This window comes from Asterias rubens, chromosome 10, assembly GCF_902459465.1.
Source record: "Asterias rubens chromosome 10, eAstRub1.3, whole genome shotgun sequence".
Classification (NCBI taxonomy): Eukaryota; Metazoa; Echinodermata; class Asteroidea; order Forcipulatida; family Asteriidae; genus Asterias; species Asterias rubens.
Window position 1 is genome coordinate 13,986,637 of NC_047071.1, and position 21,265 is coordinate 14,007,901.

General features: G+C 40.1%; 1 protein-coding gene across 1 annotated transcript in view; it reads right to left on the reverse strand.

The window, feature by feature from the left end:
- Positions 1–6,539: 6,539 nt before the first annotated feature.
- The window catches only part of LOC117296010 (insulin gene enhancer protein isl-1-like), a 36,323-nt gene continuing 21,597 nt past the window's right edge, over positions 6,540–21,265 (reverse strand). The window contains exons 4-5 of the mRNA XM_033778846.1: positions 16,234–16,413; positions 6,540–8,117 (exon numbers count right to left, since the gene is read on the reverse strand). Of these exons, the coding sequence (XP_033634737.1) occupies positions 7,959–8,117; positions 16,234–16,413 (339 nt within the window). The 3' untranslated portion in view covers positions 6,540–7,958. The remainder of the gene's footprint in view (positions 8,118–16,233; positions 16,414–21,265) is intronic.

Genomic DNA, 21,265 nt, shown 5'->3' on the forward strand with positions numbered 1-21,265 from the left:
CACGGATGCATTGCGCCCTCTTGGTGCGATTATGATACGGTTATTTTGTTTCTCCAAAGCGAAGATGCTTCAGCGTCCATTTGTTCAGCATACCCACACCATGAAACACACATTGAAGCTAGACTGCAGTATTAGAGACCTTTACCACGCTGTCACCATCTTGGTCATGTTCCATGTTTCCAGTAACAGTAATGAATGCTAATATTCATTGCGCAAACATGTCACCAGACTATTATTTCGTCCAGCCTCAGTTTGGTTACAATAAGTGGGAATGGAACAAAATCAAGATGGCCACACCATGTCTATACTCCCATAGTATGAATGACATACTAACGAACACTGCCTGTCATTGGACTATAATTTGCTAACAAGGGGATACACCTTTGGTAGTTACTCAGAAAATCAATCACTTGGGAAAGAGCACACGGAAAGCATGCACACAATTCTTTGCAACGAGGGTGTTTTTTTCTGTCACTATTCTCTTGCATCTTCGATGACCAATTGAGCCCAACTGTTCACAATTTGTTTATTCTATGAGAAGTGAGAATACTGGTCTTTGACAATTACCAAAAGTGTATCCTGCTATTAATACTGAATCAGCCAAATGTCTAGTCCTAAAGAACAATCCGAATCCCTCCCCGTAGAGTCAAGATTTTCCGTGTTTTCCTGCCCGGGTCTACCTTGCTCCACCCTCCAGTCGCTGCCACAGAGACCGGGATGTGTTGTCATAATGTACCCGCTCCCATTGGTGGTCGACTGGCTTCGGCACAGCGCTCTCACCGTTCATCCTATTTGTATAACACGGGCCCAAGTGGCCACTTCACTGTATTTGACTTTATGCTATACCCTCTCAGAACCCCCTCTCGTTCAACAATGTTTTTCTACCATGGATTGCAGAGTTTTGAGTCTTTTATATCTACACACGGGGTACTTCTTGTCAACAAAATAGCTACCTGCTACATTCGTGACTATGATAATGTAAAAAAAAAAAAAATTCTTTTTAAACCATGTTTTTTTTGGTTTCCAAACCATGATTTTATTCTTCTTCAATTGTTAAGTTTTTAAACCATGGGGTCAATTTGATAGAGCTGCTTTAAAGCAAAAAAAGGGAGCGAAGCACATTAAGACTATGTTTACCAAATATGTAACAGCCAAACTATACAATATCACATGGGCAACTTGTGACTTGGGTATCCTGCTCATTTCTGCTCAGCAGGAAATCGATTCGGGGTTGATTTTGCAGAAAGTTGTTAAGCAATAATGTTTCTTCTTGTGCACCTCTGATTTGAGAACTAGCGTCATGGATATTGACTTTTCTGTAATATATTAACATCTCTCTATAATAAATTCATAAACAATTCGTAGTGGTTTATGTTACGATGTATAGATCCTGCAAAGTCTTCCCTCCAGATGTACAGTGTCCATTTTATTTCGAAGAAGTTCCAGTGACACCAGCAAACAGACAACTTGCACTAAAGAAAAAAGCACCAAAGAAAAAGCCCATTATTTCTGACCCGGTGCAACAATAAACAGCACAGTCCTCCTTACCACCGCCAAGTCTTTCATCGTCCAACCCCAATCGTTACGGACCAAGGTTTATTTAATTTCTGCGTCCAGAGGAGGAGCGGCCATTTTGTTAGGTCAATAAATATCCTTCGCCCAATTAGCACCCATTGTTGACTTGACTATACCCAGCATCACCATATCGATCTCATTAGGCACCCCTTAATCCACCCACAACCACCCTTCACACCACCCCTCTGTACTACCCTGGCCTCAACCCGGTCAGCCCCCCCCCCTCCTGTCTTGTAAATCTTTTCACTGTCCCCAGCTATAGTCCGGAGTTGGCAATAGACAAACAGTGCACACTACACATGCAAACTTTTATACAGATCCCAAGTCAAAGCTTGGGTAGCGAGTTTTAAAAAGTGTTTGTTAGCATAGTTTTTTATATGGCTAGCCGATACTTCTTTGGTGTTGTTATCTATTGGTGAAGTCGGTCTACACCAGATAAAAAAATAGTGGAATGGTGGGAGGGAAACCGCCACTGGCGTTTAAACTCAGCCTTTGTCACGATTGTGTTTCCGTAAAAAGAAATGTTTCTTAAGTGCGTCATTGCTTGCGGTGGTCTATTCACAAAATAGTGCATAAGATCTTTTTTTAGGGGGTGTGAGTACAGGGTGTTCCAATTTTTTTTTTTACTTCAAGAGAAAGCTTTGGGCTCGTCCGGTATAACCGGAGCTCCCCCTCAATGCCATAGAAGTCCTGGCAGCAGACCCCGAAGCAACGATTCAAGCGTGAATAACTGCCCTACAGTGAAGGGGAGGGATTATCCAGTATTAACCAATGTGACAAACGTTTCAGAACCCATTCAAAGCTACCGATAGGCCCGGTATTGATTGCCGATATGTTAAACGGTGCTGAAAAAGCCGTTTAGTTCTGCCCCCTTGCCGCTTCTAAAAGCATCATCTATTTAAGTTTGCAGGCCCCCTCACCCCCATCTGTGTGTGTGTGTGTAACTCGGCGGCTCTTGACCGCGTCCCAAGAAAAGTTAAGTGTTGACGATCACAGCTTATAAACCCAGCTTGCCTGGCTTCTTATTTTGAGGGCGTGATTTGGGGGGAGGAGGTTCGTGAACAATACCCTTTGATTGACCAAGGGTACCGATCTAAATACAACACCAAGCCCCCCTGCCAGGCCGTCTTGGGCCATAAATTATCACTTTGTAATGATACCATTCAACACCCTAACGAAGATCCAAACAACCCTTAAATCGAGCCCGCGTGGATTATGCATGGATATACACATGTACATGTACATTGTATACCCACCGCCTATGCATCTTGCTGTGTTGCGGCAAGGCAAGCATATCATGGCAGAACTAACGCCATCAGAAGCCGCATTATGGCGGAAAAAAACTTTGTCAAGGGTCATGCCTTGGTTCCCACTCCCAACTTACCTCGTAACGATCCGCGGTAGAAAATGTGATGTCTTTTTTTTTTTTTTTTTACCGCAGTACTTCGAAATGAAAAGTTTATCAAAATGCCGTTATCTATAGCTGCTATGTTTCTTTTCTATGCCATTAATATTTACAGAGTCGTAATGTTGGAAACACAAAACTTGCTACAACCTTGCTACATTTTAGCAAGGGGCCTTTGCTAAAATTGCTCTCCTGACTTGTGAAAGGGGCTTTTAACACACTATAAACAAATAGATGAACAGAATGTAGTCTTGTCAATACACCTTATAACGGTTTGTTAAGTCACCGGTGATATCTTTATTTGCCAAAATCGTGACCATAAAATATCACATCTCTCCTGAAATATACAAGCAAAATAGCAGAGACACCAACCATAAATAAATAAGTTTAGATCAAATTGTAATAACGAGTGCATGATACCATTTTTATGTATCCACATTTTTGTTGTTTCCACCGCGAGAAAAATAATTATAGCTAAAACGTAATGTACTATTTTGTATTTTATTTTACATGTACACTGTTTTGCTGAAGATTTATTTCTGATACGAATAATAATACACGAGTACGACAAAGATAATAACAATCAAAAATGGTATCCACACTAATTGATAAGGAATAACAATTATTTAATGCAAACATGTTGACATAAACATTACATTAACTACTAGGATATTGTTTATAACCGATATTGCAGTTCTGGTTTTCGAAACTAAAAAAAATCAGACTTAACTTGTTCAACCCGAGTGTTAAACGGTTTAAGAAGTTGGATTTAAAATACAACAGGTTTGTATGTTAATGGTACAACCGATGTGTCATTCAAACCAGGTTCAGTTTGATAAGTAGGGTCGAGCGATTATAATCGCAATGCTAACTTTTGAGACAGATATATGATACCGATTTCCGGTATGAACTTATCTGTAACATGTTTATGTACGTTGTTTTGTACCTTTGGGTTATTTTGGTTACTAAGTAGGTCTAATGGGCGCGTTTTTTTTTTTTTTTTTTTTTTGGGGGGGGGGGGGTATACCGCCTTATGTTTGTGGCGATTGAGAATTTTACCCAATGCACATAATGCACTTTAAATGACCTTTAAACCCGTGACCCCAGTGTCATGTTTTAAAAAGGGGAAGCTTTCCTTGTTGTGAGCTAATCAGGTTGGTTGAATAGCTAATCAACTATAAATTGATATTGAACAAAGAAATTGACAAAATAGGAACACCGCCAACATAGGGCTAGATAGCTCAGTTGGTAGAGCGCCGGCACGTTACTCCCGGAGGTCGTTGGTTCGAATCGCACTCTAGTCAGTTCTTTGTTCAACCCCAAAAGTCAATAATGAATTGAAGAGAATTGAAACATGTGTTAAAGAATGATATACTCTCGTCACAGTAATGACCCATATTTTGTGTAGCCATTGTGTGCATCACGTTCTCGACATACAAAGCTTGATGACCAATATTTATGAAACCACCTACCCCCTTCGAACCTCAATTTGGACCCAGCATCGATTGAAACCCAAGGAAACAAAATGGCTACCCCTGCAAAAATATTAAAGATCTCCCAGTTGACACGGTTCACTGACCCTCTTGTACTGGGGGCAATCCAATCTACATCTCCCGTAGACTGCACTCTGTCTTCGCGCAGTCACCGTGATGTCAACCCTTAAAATGATACCTCAGTGGTCATAGTAACTACACGTTCCAAAACTCTTCACTGTTTCTTTTTGTGTGCGGATTTTTTTCTCTCTCTCTCTCAAAAAAAAAAAATTAAAAAAAGGAAGAATGAAAAAAAAACTTGTCCGAGGAATAAGGAATTAAGGGAGAGTTTGTATGCGGGGTCTGGATCGATGTGGGTCAGGTTGATTAGGAAGGAAGGACCCGGCAATTCGGAATCTGCTTGTATCGTCACGGAGACGCACAGCTTTCCCCCAAACCCCTCGCAGATGTCTAGTGTTCACTGTTCAATAAACAGGTCTACAGGAAAGGGTGGAAAGAGAATTCAAATTGAGGTTTTTGTTTCAGTTCAGACTAAAGCCACCAAACCGAGGCTAGAAGTAACTTATAGTCTGGTACTCCTAGTTTAGTACTGTCTTGCAAGAAAATCATTACAATAACTGTTATCGCATCTAGTGTTCAATATCAAAACTATACTATTGGATATGGTGGAAAGAGTCACCAATCCAGCAGAACTCAAACTGAGATTTTTTCCATTCGAACTGATGTCACCAAACCGAGAGTCGAAGTAAAGTTTAGCCTGGTAATTCATAGTCTGGTACTCGTAGTCTGGTACTGTCTTGCAATAAAATCATTACAATAAAATAAAAAAATTAATGTTATCGCATCTTGTGTTGAATATCAAGACTATGGGATGGAATAACTGGAAAGAGTCACCAATCCGAAAGAGAACTCAAACTGAGACTTTCTTCCATTCAAACTGATGTCACAAAACCGAGACTTGAAGTAACGTATAGGCTGGTAACTCATAGTCTGGTACCCATAGTCTTGCAAGAGAATCATCACAATAACAGCCATGTACGCTTCGTTTTTGAAAGGGGAAAGGGCACCAAGGCATTTCCTCATGGTAAGGGCACTATGAGAGGAAATTGTAAGTTTCTACTGGATAATTTTAAGGGCACTAAGGCAATGACCATGGGGTATGGAGGCAATCGCATTGGTTGCCCCAGTTTAGTACCATGCCTGGTAGTACTGGCTTGCAAGAAAATCACATCATCTTAGGGGAGACCAATCAAATTAAAATGCAAAATATACCAACTCAATTCTTTTCCAACTTCAGTTCCATCCATATATAGAAACTTGTCACTTTCCAATCATTGTGGAATCGATGTTTTTGAACCACTTTAAGTAACAATTTGTACGTAACTCAAACAAAGATTTTTAGAAGTTTAAATAGCGTATGAAATTGATCTTTCCATTGGTCCCCAAAACAAATTAACAAGTTTTATAAATAATTTGAGGTACAGTTTATATTCAATTAAAGTAGTAGTAATTGTACACCGTTAGCATGGTCACTGTATACACATTGAAACATAAAAAATATATAACACAATATATGCATAAACTGGCAAGAAAATAAATTAAAACAAAAATGTATTTTTGTGCACCATAAAATCTCCCTATCATTATTTTGAAAAGGCCTTTTTTATTGGAAATACGAAGGAATGAAGTTTGCTTAACGCCACGGAAGGAAAAAACAGGTTTGTTTTGTTCGAGTTAAAGGGCCTAAAGTATAAACGGTAACGGGTAACTTTAAAGGCATTGGACACTTCTGGTAAATACTCAAAACAATTGTTAGCATACAAATTACTTGGTAATGAGCATTGGAGAGCTGGTGTTTAGTTTTAAACATTTTGAGAAACGGCTCCCTCTGAAGTAACATACTTTTGAGAAAGAGATATTTCTCACTAAAACAATAAAAGACTTCTGATCAGCTGAAGCCTTTTTTTTTTATAGGTATCCGAAAGCACAAGGGTGTTATTTATTTCATTATTCTCTCGCAGCTCTTTGCTAACCAATTGAGCCAAAATGTCCACAGGTTTGTTATTGTATGGATATTTTGGGATACAGCAAGTGAGAATACTGGTCTTTGCCAATTACCAAACGTGTCAAGTGCCTTTGAGTTCGTTTGAGTGATGTGTTGTTGCTACATGTAACAGGTTGAATTGGTCGAGTATTAACAAACCTAAGCACAATAAGGTTGTCAATGAACTTAATGTCTAAAAATGATCACAACATATACACCAATTAAAACAATGTATAGTGGATGAAAGATCTACGTGAAATTATATATCTTATATCAATGACAAAATACCAAGAGATTTTTGAAAATATGTTTGATTTTTAAATTTCTGTACAGTCGGTCAAACAATTGACCCATATTATCTTAGTAGGAATTCCAAAAGGAATTAATTAATTAATTGCGACAACGTCCCTTTCATTTATTTAAATAAATATATACCAAATGGATGACATTAATTGACTGTAAATTCATTACATCTTTTTCGGACTCGGAAAGTTCATTGTCCAAACTGCAATCTTATACAGACGTTAAAATCTTCCAGAAAACATAACAGTGGTTGAAAATTCTTTGCAAGGCATTTCCAATGCAACGTCCTACGAAAAAACAATACACTGGAGTGTATTGATAAAGCAACCAGATTGCACAATATGATCGTATGACATATTGCGTAGTGAAACCAAGTGACCCTCCCTAAGAATTATATTTCACATGTTTCTGATCTAGAAACCCATTCGGAAAGTCTGTCAAAATAATAGTCAGCCATTTTGTTTTTCGTCCATAGAAAGGCAAAACAGTAACTATAGAATAGTCTGGTTCCTTATAAAGTTTGCACTGCAGCCAGCAGTCAATGACAAGGATACCAGATCCACTGGTGAGACACGAATGATGATTTGAGCTCATGTACATTGATGACTATCGATGACGTAATGATTTTGCAGATGACCTGATGATGCCTAACATGGCACTTGGCGTGAAAATGAACATCTGCGCAGCTGCATTGATGACGACACACGTCATCCAGAGGGTGGACCGTTGAAAATCTTGAGTAGCTTGTTTTTCATGTTTGTATCTTGTGATTGACCAAAGGTCATGCTTTACCGTAGTGTTGTACAGTTCGTTAATTCATACCCAATACAACTGACCGGTAAACAAGTTCTGGCTGGACTGGCTGGACACTCACGTCCAGTCCAAGATGGTTTTTTTTTTATCTTGGAGTCCGACCATTTTGGACACGATTCACCCAGGGGTTTGAAGTAGTCCGATCCACCGACGATTGAGTCCACACAACATTTCCCCACTCCACATTGCAAAGTTATCAACATAAATAAGAGTTCCACATAAAGTTTCAGTACTTCGTATTCACACAGTGAGACGTTTTTTCAGTTTACAATATTTTGTTTTATAGTACAGGGATGAAAAGTCCGAGAATCCGCGTCAATCACTGTCAATCACTGACACTGAGCGAGTCCATCCTGTCCATGTGGCCGTTGGAACCAGAGTGCATACGGTCTGACGAGTCGGGCGTTGGTGGTAAGCTCATGATGGCCGAGTTGTCGTCTCTCATGTCTTTAGACTGCCCGAGGTTCTGCTCCGAGAAATTAACCTAAAACAAAGAGGAAAATACAAATGAAAATTAGTATTAATAACAGTAAGGCAAACCAAGAGAACACATAACAAAATGAGTATAACAATAGGGCTTTTGGATCAATGTAAACATAGCATGTAAATATTGTTCACTTTTCCCCGTTTTATTTAGGGTCTTGGGTACCAGGGGTGAGAGTAATTGGTGACAAAAAGTCTTGAACCTTTGATCCTAAATGTTAGGAGGTATGCAGAAATTATTGCATTTCTATCTGTTGGTAACCTCTGTGGTTTAGATTTCACCGAGCGTTTAGGAATCTTCAGTACTAGAGGGGGTAGATCAAAGAGCAGGATTTATTTCTAGGTGAAAAAAAATGGACGCTGACTTTCTTCATCAGGCTGACTCAAAATGTCTGAATTCAGATGAAAGTTGTAAATGTCTCATCCCTAGATAATGTACCGCCAGATCCTTGACGTTTTTATAGCTGTATCTGAACACTTAATATCTCAATTTATATCCATCTTTGTATAGGGAGATAATTTCAGTGACTTTGAGATTCGTGGTTGAGATGTATAAATTACCAGTTCAATCCCCTCAAACCCCATCAATTTATACAAAACACTCTGCACCCATCGCTTGTTATACAAAAGCTCCCTACAATAGCAAGCCTTTCTTAAAAAGTCACCTTTAAATACTGTAAATGGATTGTGTATAGATGATTAAGTTATTCATATTTGTGTGAATCCCTGTAAATATCTGGGAAAGCCCCAGCGGCGTTGCAAAAAGAGTAAACAGTTGTATCTAGTGTGGTGAATTTATAATCTTATTAGTTTTTTTTTATTCAACGAGAGATAGGCTCTATCTGGAGTCAGCGGCCGAACAAAGTCGGCAAATGATACCGTCGGCGTACGGCGAGTAGAGTTGATGAAAACACGCTGAAATCGAAGCCAGTGTTCGTGTGTGTACGTGATTCCAATGAGTGCCGTGTATGCCCCTTCACGGGCGCACAATGGTAACAAGAAATTTGTATTTATCATACATTGTTTGTTTAGAGAGGGACTGTAATATATATCTAGCCATCTCTCAACACCATCACTGAAGATGCCTGTAATTCGATTATCGACATGATTGACAATGGACGTCAAGCCGACATTGCGTTGAGGCAAATTCACATTTTTATTTTGAGCTGCACACTTTTAATTTCAGACTACAACAAATACTCCCTTATCACAGCTCGGAGTAAATATATTTGCTTGGGGAATTAAAGTTGAGACTCTTGTTTGACAAAGTATGAAAAAAAACTGGCTTTGAAAGACTACAATAATCTCTGACTGTAGCTCTACCTCTGTGAAACAACGAGATGACTAAATACACAAAACAGTCATTGCTTCTATTGCTGTATCCATGTGTCTTAAGGAGAAAGATGGGCAAACAGTTAATAATCGGTTGGTAAGATTGGAGTGTTCCATCCAAGTTCGACCCTCAAAGAATTTTAGTTTTGTAATTTATTCGATTTGAAAAGAAAGGCATTGACATTTTCAGGACGTCGAGTAAGAGAAGACTAAAAAAGTTGATGGGAAGCTAAAAGCTAAATTTGGCTTTAAGTTACTGTTCCTAAAGATGGAGCTATTTAGTTTACTTCCACCATGCTTTGTGAACCTGTGTTGTAACTTCTCTTTAAAAAATTATCCACAGTTATAGCGTGTATATACGAGATAGAGTCATCGTAAATCACACCAAGAGAGATTCACTTTGCGCTATTTTATTCCCTTAAAACAAGTTGAGGGAATCGATGAAATCCAAGGCAAGCTGGACCCGGTAACAAAACCCACCTCTCCAGCTCTTGTAACAAGATCTACTTTGGTAATGATGCGTGTTACACGACGATTTCAGACAGAGAAACGAGTGAGAGAGCCCTTGTCCCTGGCCGGGCCGGGCTGCGTATACAGACGGTCTGATACGAGGGGCGGGGCCTGGCTATTCTCTCATCTTTTTGGGGGTAGTTCTTCGCCTAAGTTTCCGGCAGATCAAGCTCTGTACGTGTCGGTAACAAAACAGACGTGGTTCGCAGTGCCGTCATGGTCGTGTAAACGTGGACAGAAACGATGGGGGACGCAAGAGCTGCTAACCATCTACTAGATGCTCCTATTACACGGGACGGACTGTGGTTTCAACTTGGTACATAGATCATCTCCTAAAATCAACTTCGTACAGCGACCCCAGCAGTACTCGTCAGTCTTGCCTGCACTTAGTACAACAACCTACTATAATGCACACAGTGGTGAACTACAACCTAACAATGATGACCACAGTTTTGTGTATGACGAACTACAACCAAAACAGTTTAGAACTACACAACCTAACATAAGCTCAGGGATCCGGTTGACTCGGTGGTTTCTTTCCCTGCCTTTCACCTCTGTGGACCCGGTTCGAATCCAAATGACCGGTTCCATCTTTTACCCAAGTGAAGTGTCAATTGATCTCCTGAATTTATCCTGAAGACGATCGGTGCATACTGATCGAAACGTTGAGTTGTCAACCACTGGTTCTTTTCAGAATACTCTCATAAGATATTTGGTACCGCAAAGATCACCTAATTATGATCAGTTCATGGAAATCTTTCCTGTTTTTTGACCAAACAAATTTACTCAGTAAAGTATACTCTGCAAGTTGCATAGACTTATAGTTATACAGGTCAAAGTACAGTATGTATCAGGGCTTCGGGGCGATGTCCTAAACAACACTGTGAAGTTGTAATCCTCGTATCCACCATTTCCTACTTGATGCACGTTATAGTGATGTAGCCCCGCGGGGTCGAGCGAGTGCAACGGTAGAGAGTCTTCGGCAGGGGAGTTGGGCTCAGATCGGAACACGTCCGCTCCTGCAATAGCGGAACCACTTTATGGGACCGCGGGGACGGTCTCGGCATTTTAGGAAGCCGGGGTTGCAGGATGGAGGTGGCTTGTTGTTAGTTGAAGACATGGTAAATAAGTCTGTGTACAATGTGGGAGGAGACATGTTTATGTGTTCATAACAGCGTTCATGTATATCACATTGGTTCGAGACGAAAGGCTTGAGAGATGTTTTTATACTTTTCTTTTAAGAATGTGATAATCTTGACACATAATAAGTAATAGTTGTTATTTCACCATAACGATGAAATGTTGAGAGTCTCGCTTACAAAGATTGGAAACACAAAAAAACAAATAAAATATAAAATAACATTTTAAGAATAATACTAATCATAATTGTTTTAAAAATAAATTAACCCCCCCCCCCCCCAATGAAAAAAAACCCATTTTATTAAAATAAAAAAATAAAGACAAATCAATCACAAAAAACATACATGGAATGATTGTCAATCACCGACTATCTCAAGCGGTGGTTTTCAAGAGTATGTGCGCGGTGTGGTGAAAATTCAAAATAATCACGTTCTGTAAAAAAAAAAAGAAAACAAAAAGTGGCCTGAAATTTATGAAACATACCACTGTGCTCAAAATACCGTAACGTGTTGCTGAAATATCGCGAGATCAAAACGTGGTATCGATGACACTTTACCATAATTTTTTGGCGGGAAAAGCTAAAGCAATCTCAAGTTGATTTCGTATCATTTCAATTTCATCAGGAAATTCGATATATGAATGACGCATTGTAAATCCACGCACAATCTGTGTATGGAGAGACGAGTTGGACAGTGTCATGCGACGTGATGTCGATGTGGCATGGCCCACCATCCCAGACGAACATTTGAATTAGCTTGTAGGCTATTATAATAAGAACATAGCCTGGTTGGTTGGGAACACGACTTACAATGAGAATGTGACATATGATACTGTACAGGCGAGTGTAGTGGGAATTTGTACACGACAGAGAACAGACATGTATTGAATATGATATCACACATACTTTGAATTGGCTTCGAGTAGTGGTTGGGAAATGGAACAAGTCTTTTCCAATCTCAATGAAGCCGATGTCCAATTTGGGTCGCGTGGTTTTGATGAGAGGTAGACGAAGAAACTATTGAATGATATTTGGGGCAGATATGAGACAAGTAGGTTTTGAAACTTTGCATGGTGAATATACGGTATATGTGAAGGTTTGTGGTAACACCATGTAATGATAATCTTTAAATGAGTTGAGTGGTTTCTGAAAAAAATCCGTTGGTTTCAACTCCCAAACAGATATCAATTGGACTGATTCAAAACTATTATTCAAATATTGATATGGTTGTATCAAAATGACAGCTTACTTGCATGATTGCTTCATTTGGTAACAGTACACTGAAACAGCGCCCTGCTATTAACTATGCGCATATTATTTGACAACCTTCTTCCCCGGAGGGAGGAGGCTGTGTACATCCGTGTTATTTCCCACCAAGAGCAACTTCCCACACTCTTAAAAAGATAGAGAGAAAAAAAGCTCAACCACACAAAGAAAAAGAAATATAAAAAAAATCAGTGAAACAGGTTGTTTTTCAGCGGTTAATTTTCGACATTGGACACAGTAATTTCCGTCAGGTCGGCCATTATCGGGTTACCCATTTTGAATATTGCTTTGTAAGGTATCGGAACGATGTGCAAGTAGAAAAAAGGCTAATAATGAGAATTGAAAAAGTACCAGAGAGATGAGCGGGAGCAGAGTTGATGTCCTGCGGGCTTAGAGGAGCAAAAGACCCGGCCAACGTTCTCTCATCATTCCCGCTAAGCGAGGGCTCGAACACCGGGAACCAAATACAGGCAAAAACCAAATTGAAGCCAAAAGGATGCTCTTTAAGGTTCCGGGCAGGAGCTAATGCCGGATGAATAACATCAGTAGGCAGCGTTCCCCTTTTGGCTATGTTGATTTGAGTAGTAATTAGCGAGTCCGAATGTGACAGCGCCGTTCAGCGTGGATTGGAGCATGTGTCATCGAAATACAGCATCGGGGGGGGGGGGGTCTTCTTCTCTTCGAGGGTGTAAAACTGAATTCTGTACCATCTACTCGTCGTCAAAACACTGTTTTTATTACTGACGTCGAAAAATGCATCGAGAAAAAAAAGGGCGCCAATGTATTTAGAGAGTGAGAGAAAAGGGAAATGTGCAAATACGACTTATGTTTTGCTTCCTGTAGCGGGTGTTGAAGGCAAATCATTTACACGGAGGTTATGTTCCGGCTGCTTGGCTGGTTGTGGGACAGCCACTGGGGATGGCTCAACCTTTTATATACTGGGACGGGGCGACACAGATTTGGATCACGGCAAAAGATTTTAAGCCGACTTGAAAAGCTGAAGGGGGTATAAACACGAACTGTCGGAGCGGAGACACCAGCCCCCCCTCCCCTTCCCCCCGATGACAAAATGAACTTGCCGCACAACAAGGCGCCAAGCTGTTTGGGTGCAAATTAGTTGGTAATGAACACCGAGATGAGCTGATGGAAGAGAGGGGACAAACCCGTGCCCTGACCGGGTCAGAGATTCCCTGATCCAGGCAGCCGAGTCGAGCGTGGTCTGCCTTTTTTTAATTTACCCTGTCGTCTCCTCCTTGGTGTTCAATCTACGGTCCCTGTTTGTAAGAAATTAGCCGGGCGACTAGAGAGGGAGGCAGGGAGAGATGGATTAAGACGCTGCAGCCTGTCAGATTCACATTTTGTGCTGATTTAAGGTCAAGATGATAAGCCGATAACTCGAACAAGATAAACAAACAAAAAAGGCAGACTGTCTTCTGAGATGAGACTGGCTTATTTAATGCACGACTTTAAAAAAAAATCATGCAGATTAAAATACAATGCAAATATTTTGATTAAGATCCAACAATACCATCTGTTTCTGTTGTGGCGTATTTAGGTCAAGCGAAGTGGCGCAATAATTCTTAGTTTTGAACTAGATCACTAGAATGTGTAAGAGGAAATAAATGTGAATTGAATTGAAATTGAGTGCTCACATACATCTTATCTCGACTTAGGACCCGTCCTAACTTAGGATTAGCCTTAAGTTTTCAATAACTCCTATAAAGACTCCTATAGGACTTATTCCTAGGTTAGTGATATCTTTGTGAAATCGACCCTGGCCTGGTGGTATAACCCGGAGGCAACGAAGGCACTTGCCTCCATGCCCACTGGTCATTGCCTTGGTGCCTTTGAAATGCTTCAGTAGAATTTTTACAATTTCCTCATAGGGAGCTCTTTACCAAGCAGAAAGTGCATTGAAGCCATTGCCCTTTTCAAAAACGAAGCATACAAACCTGAGAAAGGCTGTATGAAATATCTATTTTAAACAAGGGAGACCCATCACTTTAAGTCAGCAGTGTCAAGCCATTTCTCATACCATTTTAACTTGTACAGTCTTTAAAGACTTTGGTGATGGTAAATAACCCGCATAAAGCCTATGTGAAATGGTGATACATAACAAACCACACGAGACTGGTATGATGTTAATGAACAAAACATGTGATGATAAAAACCTATGTTTTCAACTAAAATAAATTAGCTGTATTTTCTTGACAAAACAATTGCTATATTTTATTTCAAATTAATCAGCGATGTGTCCGCTCATATTTCTAATCACTTGGGCGGACTTTATCAAAGTCAATTAAACCTGAGGCAAAATAATAAAAAATCTTCGGGTACAATGCACTATTTGGTATGTATGTACATGTACATGTACAGACAGGCAATACTGTATAAACACAACATAAGGGTTTATTTTCCAGTCTTCAAAGTTCAACAACTGGTGCTGGTGTATAACACAACAAGCCGCAAGAATCTATACACACCGTCCACTTGCACCCAAGTTATAGCCGGGTGATTTTGTTACACCACAACGTCTTGAGAGCTTGTGTTCATCGTCGAAAGAATTGACCGGGGACAAAGCGTCTGAGCGCCCCGTAGCGCAGTCCCTCGTGTCCCGCTAACAATAGTGTCTCTCTCGGGAGGTAGTGGTGGGCTCAGATAGAACCCGGACTGATGCGATTGTATGCTCGCCAGTGATTGTTCTATACTTTCTTGGTACTGACAAAGTATCCCGATGTATTCTTTTCTTAAGACATCCGATACATACATCTTGATGCCAAGCCAGGCAGGTAAATTACAGCTTTTCTTCAGACCGTTCTTCAGTCACGCATTATAACACCCCTTGAAGAGGGAGGAAGATGCTTTTGACAATACAACGACTTTTTCATGACTCTTTTAGAAAGTAGTTGCAGAGGAAAGATTCCAAAATCAACAAGATAATACCAGGACCATTACATCAAAGCTAACGATAATGACTCCCCTGTTTTTATTCTTGACAACAACTACCGGGTATTGAATAGTACACGGACAAATTCACCCTAAATGTATGAAGTTGTCTCTAAAAAAGTGAAGTTAATCCCTCATGAAAGAGCCGTATGGTCCAAAACCAAAATGACAACTTCAGGGACATCAATTTGTTATGTAGTATAAAAAGGTGGTATCAACGATTGGGAGAATTGTTCGTCCCGCACTCTTGTGTTTTGGATTCACCCCGGCAGGTCTGACACCACCCCTGGACGAAAACAAGAGTAATCTATCATTTGAGAGAGTTTCGTCAAGCAGTTTTAATCCCCTTCAAAATCTGAAGGACTGTCTGTGATCATTTATTATTCTCCTACGTGTGTTTTTTTATCAGCCATCTGAAGGCCAAATAATCTAACCACGGTGAGGTGAGGTGATACCAAAAACTTTGCCTTTTCGAACTCCGTGGTGACTGGCGGTGCCTGCTACAATTTGAGAGTAAAGGCAACTTCACCGAACTTTAAACAGTCTTACCTAGTCAAAGTTCAACTTTGGAAAGAATCTCTCTCTCAAATAGTAGCATATTTCAGCAACAAATATGATGGATTCGACTTAATTTGTTCTATTATATGCCTAGATTTCAAGGGCTTTATTAGGCATCACTTTTTAACATTGGGTGGATAATTAATTATAATTGTATTTCAGCCAATATATTAATTCAACTTTTTTTAATCCACATCTTCTACTAATCTGCAGACCTCTAGGTGGGGGTTAAACATTGAAGTATCTTTCCTGTCCATGTTTATGTTTGGGTTTTTGTTTTTAGAGAGAAAAAACATTTAATGCATTTCTTACTTTAAATAAGTTTACTTTAGTGTGTTTGATTTGAGATTTGTTTTGTAATTCTTACCAATTGTTGGAAAGGGGGTTGTTCGATATCACTTTGCAAAGCGAAGTCACTAAGTGCCTTCCACGGAGGTTGGTAACTTTGAACTTCAACCTGGTTCCCCTGAATCTGGGAGTCGTGTCTGACGGGGCTCGAGGCAACCATGGGTACACCGTTGAAGTTCTGCACCCTTCGGTTGGGGTCCTGAAGGATAGAGAGGGGTGTTGGAAGGATGAAGAGATTGGAGAAAGAGAAAGACAAATTAGAAATTAGAATCTTAGATTTGAAACTTTGTATGGTGGAAATACGATTACATGTACAAGTAGTAAGGTTTGCAGTAACACCATGTAATGATAATCTCTTTGAGTAAGGGTGGTTCTGAAAAAAAAACCGTTGGTTTCAACTCGACGTTTCGATCAGTATGCTCTAATCGTCTTCTGGAGAAAGCTTTCAAATCCTACTAGAATTAACTTCAAAACTATAGGAATCTACAAGCAATAAATAATATCTCTCAGCTTTTGCCTTGTGGATTTAATAGTGGGGGTGTTTTGGCAATCGACTACACATTCTAGGGGTTGAATCTTTATTGAGACTAGCCAGCAGCCTGTGTTTTTGAGACTACATATTTTATACACCACCAGTGTTTAGCAACTCAGAATCTTGGCATTTTTTTTTTGAGTTTGGGGTAGAAATCAGGACCTTGGGCCAGTAGGATAAATAAATAGAAGAAGCCCAAATGAGCACTTGGTGTAACCTCTGAGGGTAGCAGGGCACTCGGGTGGCCCAGATTCGTGAGGTAAACCCGATTCTGTCACCTTGGGGTGAAATTTGACATAGCACGACGCAGGCAAATGCCTTGAAAACGTGTTTTATATAAACACAAAAGAAATGACATCTGTAAATCGCAAACGAACAGATTCGCAGTTGGGCGGGCATGTCATGTCAATTGCTAGTGAAAATACCCAAGCCGGAATAACGCCTGCGTAGGAATATTTATCAATATTTAATTTAACCTGTGTCTTTGCGCAACTGAATTGTTGTGCATCTTGAATTGACAACCAAATGTAGTTATGTATACCAATTCGGAATAATGCCCTTGTCGGAATATTTATCAATATTAATTTGAAACCGTGTCTATACGCAACTGATTTCTTTTTATACATCTTGAATCGACATCCAAATGTAACATCAAACAATCCGTTGAAAATACAATCCATATTTTGACAACATCTGATTATGTTGATTAATTGCCGTCCACATATCAATGACAGGTAGTGTTACAAAGTATAGGAACCGTCTAGAATAATACTTTAATTCCAAATAATATGCTAAACACTGATACAGAAATCTGAGATCATACTTGACGTTGCTAGAAGAGTGGATCCTTAGATATAAAGTGCAGTGCCTTTTCACCTGTAGGTAGCCTCATTATTAGGGGGTATATTAGACCTCCGTAAAGAGAAGTCATACAAACATTGCACTCTGTGGTAGCGAGAGTCGAGGTTATAAAATACCGGATAAACAGTCAGAATTGACGAAATTTTTGGGGAGGATTTTTTAATTATGGCTTGACCTTGAATATATTGGCAGTGTTTCCGAGTCAATGTTAATTTTCTGATTTTTTTGATTCAGAGAATGCCTGGGGCTGGTTTGGGGTATTATGCGGCAGTTATGGAAATCAGATGACGGTATACGAGAGAGCCCCGACTTGGGAGTTGGATGGCGAGGCGGTTGATTTCGTTTGAGAGGCGGGGGATTCTTCCTTCGCTTCGCACACAAACCATCCCGACCTTCATGCGATTAAACGATGATCCCAGCACACACACTGCCAGCTAATGAAACGAGCTGTCAGTCGGTGTGGCCAGTCGATTTGCCGCACCACTGACGCGCGAAAATGAAGACCCAACAGCGACATGACACAGGCGGGGGGACAAGGAGCCGACGACGAACGGCCGACGGGCGCTCCCTAGTAGTGAGCGCGCGTGTGCACCGCCGGACAAAGAAAAAATCCACTCTCGCATTGCCGCTGCATTGAACATGGAGAGTGATTATTGTGTGTGGAATATGATTGGCGAATTCAACATGAAGAATAATTACACTGTGTGTAGATGTCCTTGTGTGTTTCGTAGGGTAAATCAGGTGGAGCTAAAACGGAGATCGACGGTTTATAATTGGAAGATGAGACAAGTATAGAAAGACAGGGGACAGATATGTGATGACGTCACGGGTGGATGATACCATTGCTTGAGTTGGTATACTGTTTGGGAAGGGGCGGGGCTAGAAGAGGGGGTGGTATCCTATATATCAAACGCAAGGCTCAGATGGTAATATTCAAATAACCAGTCTGGTTTTCATATAACAGTAAGATTCAGTTTGTTAATATTCAAATAACCAGATGCGGTATTATTCATATAGCCTAACCAGAACAATTCCGTGTGGTAATATTTTTGAGTAAGATTCAATGTGATAATACTCATATACCCAGGTGCGGTAATATCAAAATAACAAGAGAAAGATATCCGTGAGGTAATATTCATATAACCAGTAAGATTCAATGTGGATATATTCATATAACCAGTAAGATTCAATGTGGATATATTCATATAACCAGTAAGATTCAATGTGGATATATTCATATAACCAGTAAGATTCAATGTGGATATATTCATATAACCAGTAAGATTCAATGTGGATATATTCAAATAACCAGTAAGATTCAGTGTGGATATATTCATATAACCAGTAAGATTCAATGTGGATATATTCAAATAACCAGTAAGATTTAATGTGGATATATTCATATAACCAGTAAGATTCAATGTGGATATATTCATATAACCAGTAAGATTTAATGTGGATTTATTCATATAACATGTATTAATATAATATATTCATATTCAGTAAGTTTAGTGTGGTTATATTCATAATACAGAAGTAAGATTCAATGTGCTAATAATAACCCGTAAGATTCACTGTGGTAATATTCACATCATCAGTAATTATTACTGCAGTGTGGTAGTTTTCATTACTTAATAGTGAAATTAAAGGAACATTTGGAGTAAAATAACCCCGTGGACAGAGAAAGAACCAATCAGTTGCATAGCACAAACGTTATCTACTATTGAAATAATAATAAGCCATTTTACCTGACCTAGCATTACCTGATTAAAAAGTACTTCATTATTTAAAACCTAAGATAACTGCTAAACCAATACCAATAATTTTTAATCACAATTGTCTGGTGTCCAGACTCGTCCATGTGGAAGCATTTGTCATGTATCCTTGATGTAAGGCCGTTGTATAAGCAATGGCATACACCAAGTTCACGCTTATTACGTGCCGTGATAGACGTCGTACATAGTGGAATAGTGGAATTAATGCAGCACGTTGACTGAGGCAAAATAGGGGAAAACAATAACACCTCAAACTAAATTACAGATCTACAAGTGTCTGTTGGTATTTTGGATGCATCCCACGGCCTCAGTGTTCTAATACTCGTGTGATTTGCCTTCAACGTGACTTTGTTTCTCGGTTTCTCTCTGTGTGTTATGTGAAGCATCAACTCATTCTGTTCGGGTTTGTTGGAGTCTTTAAAGGTAATGAAGGACTAGATGTCAAGGTTTCAGGTTCGAACATCTAGGTCTATAACTTTTCAAGAATAGTGACAGCCAACCGTGTATGCATACAGGCCTGATACTTCACGGGAGGCAGCAGTGAGGCGATGGCATCCATGCCCCATGTTCATTGCCTTGATGCCCTTCAAGACACTCCAGTAGCAATTTACAATTTCCATCTTAGGGTGCCCTTTACCAAGGAGAATGCCTTGGTGCCCTTGCCCTTTCAAAAAGGAAGCCTGCAGGCTAGGCATGCATATCTTCATGTACTATACCTATACTTGAACTATACAGGAAAAGTGACAACGAACATGTTTATAAGCCTGTATTATTGGCATGTTTTATAATTATACTCGTAATTGGTACCTTTTGTTTTTACAATCAAAACCTCTACTGAGCTATAGTTTAAAGGTACCTCAGTGGTAACTGAATACTTGGTGCTAAAACAAAAAAGTCCCATGCGTGCATCAAAACCTGCAGTACAACACATTACTCATAATATAGTTATTCAATACATGAACTGACTCGAATTGGATCGCACGACCCTGGTCCGGATATGGTCAGATAAGTGATTATGGGTAAAGAATAGCTTGACATGGAACTTTGAGGCAGTTAGAGGAGTTCTCCCCTCCTCCCGCCCTTTCCCTGGACCCTCCCAGACCCTCCCCATATAGACCGGGAATCCTTTACCCCAAGGGAAGGCCGTACTGAAGGGCTTGGTGTTTTGTGTTGTTTGAGCTGACAGCCCTGTGTTGGTTCAGAGAGTAAGGCGACCCGAGCGCGGATACAGTAGTGCGATATGCGACCGGTAACTATGTACTCAGGACACTATAGAACCCACGGCTCTGCTAGCAAGGCAAACAACACGAGGAGAGGAGGAGATGCACACACACACACCAACAAGAAAAAGAACTTAGACTCTGATGAGGGAAAGAAGAAGAAGGAGGAGGACGGAATAGTCGGAGCACGCGGCCCCCTGTCATTAGAAATCGATTCGTGTTTCCTTCCTTGGTTATCGGGTAACGTCTCGCTGGGGCGTCCCGGAGACAGACCCTCGGTATGAGCCTATAGTTCCCTGTGGATGCAAACCGCACGTCTAAAACCCAGGTTCCAAATCGGGCGATCTATTCCACTACATCAAGAACATGGGAAAGTAAACGGTATTAAGTCTAAACTTTGCTAACCTATCGGTCTTTTTATAGACAAGTTGATGTAGACAGAGTATGTGATACATCAAAAACTGCCCCGCGTGAAGAAAAAAAAAATGAAAGGAGCCGACTTATGCAAATATATGTATTGATGGAGACACTTTGAACTTGATATGTCATTGGTGCCCTGACTCAAAGGTAACATGTGTTTATTACGGTATCTACTGGGGACAGTAGTCTGTCATATAAGTCTGGTTCCCCATGGTCAATGAATCTGGAATCCATCATCTGCAG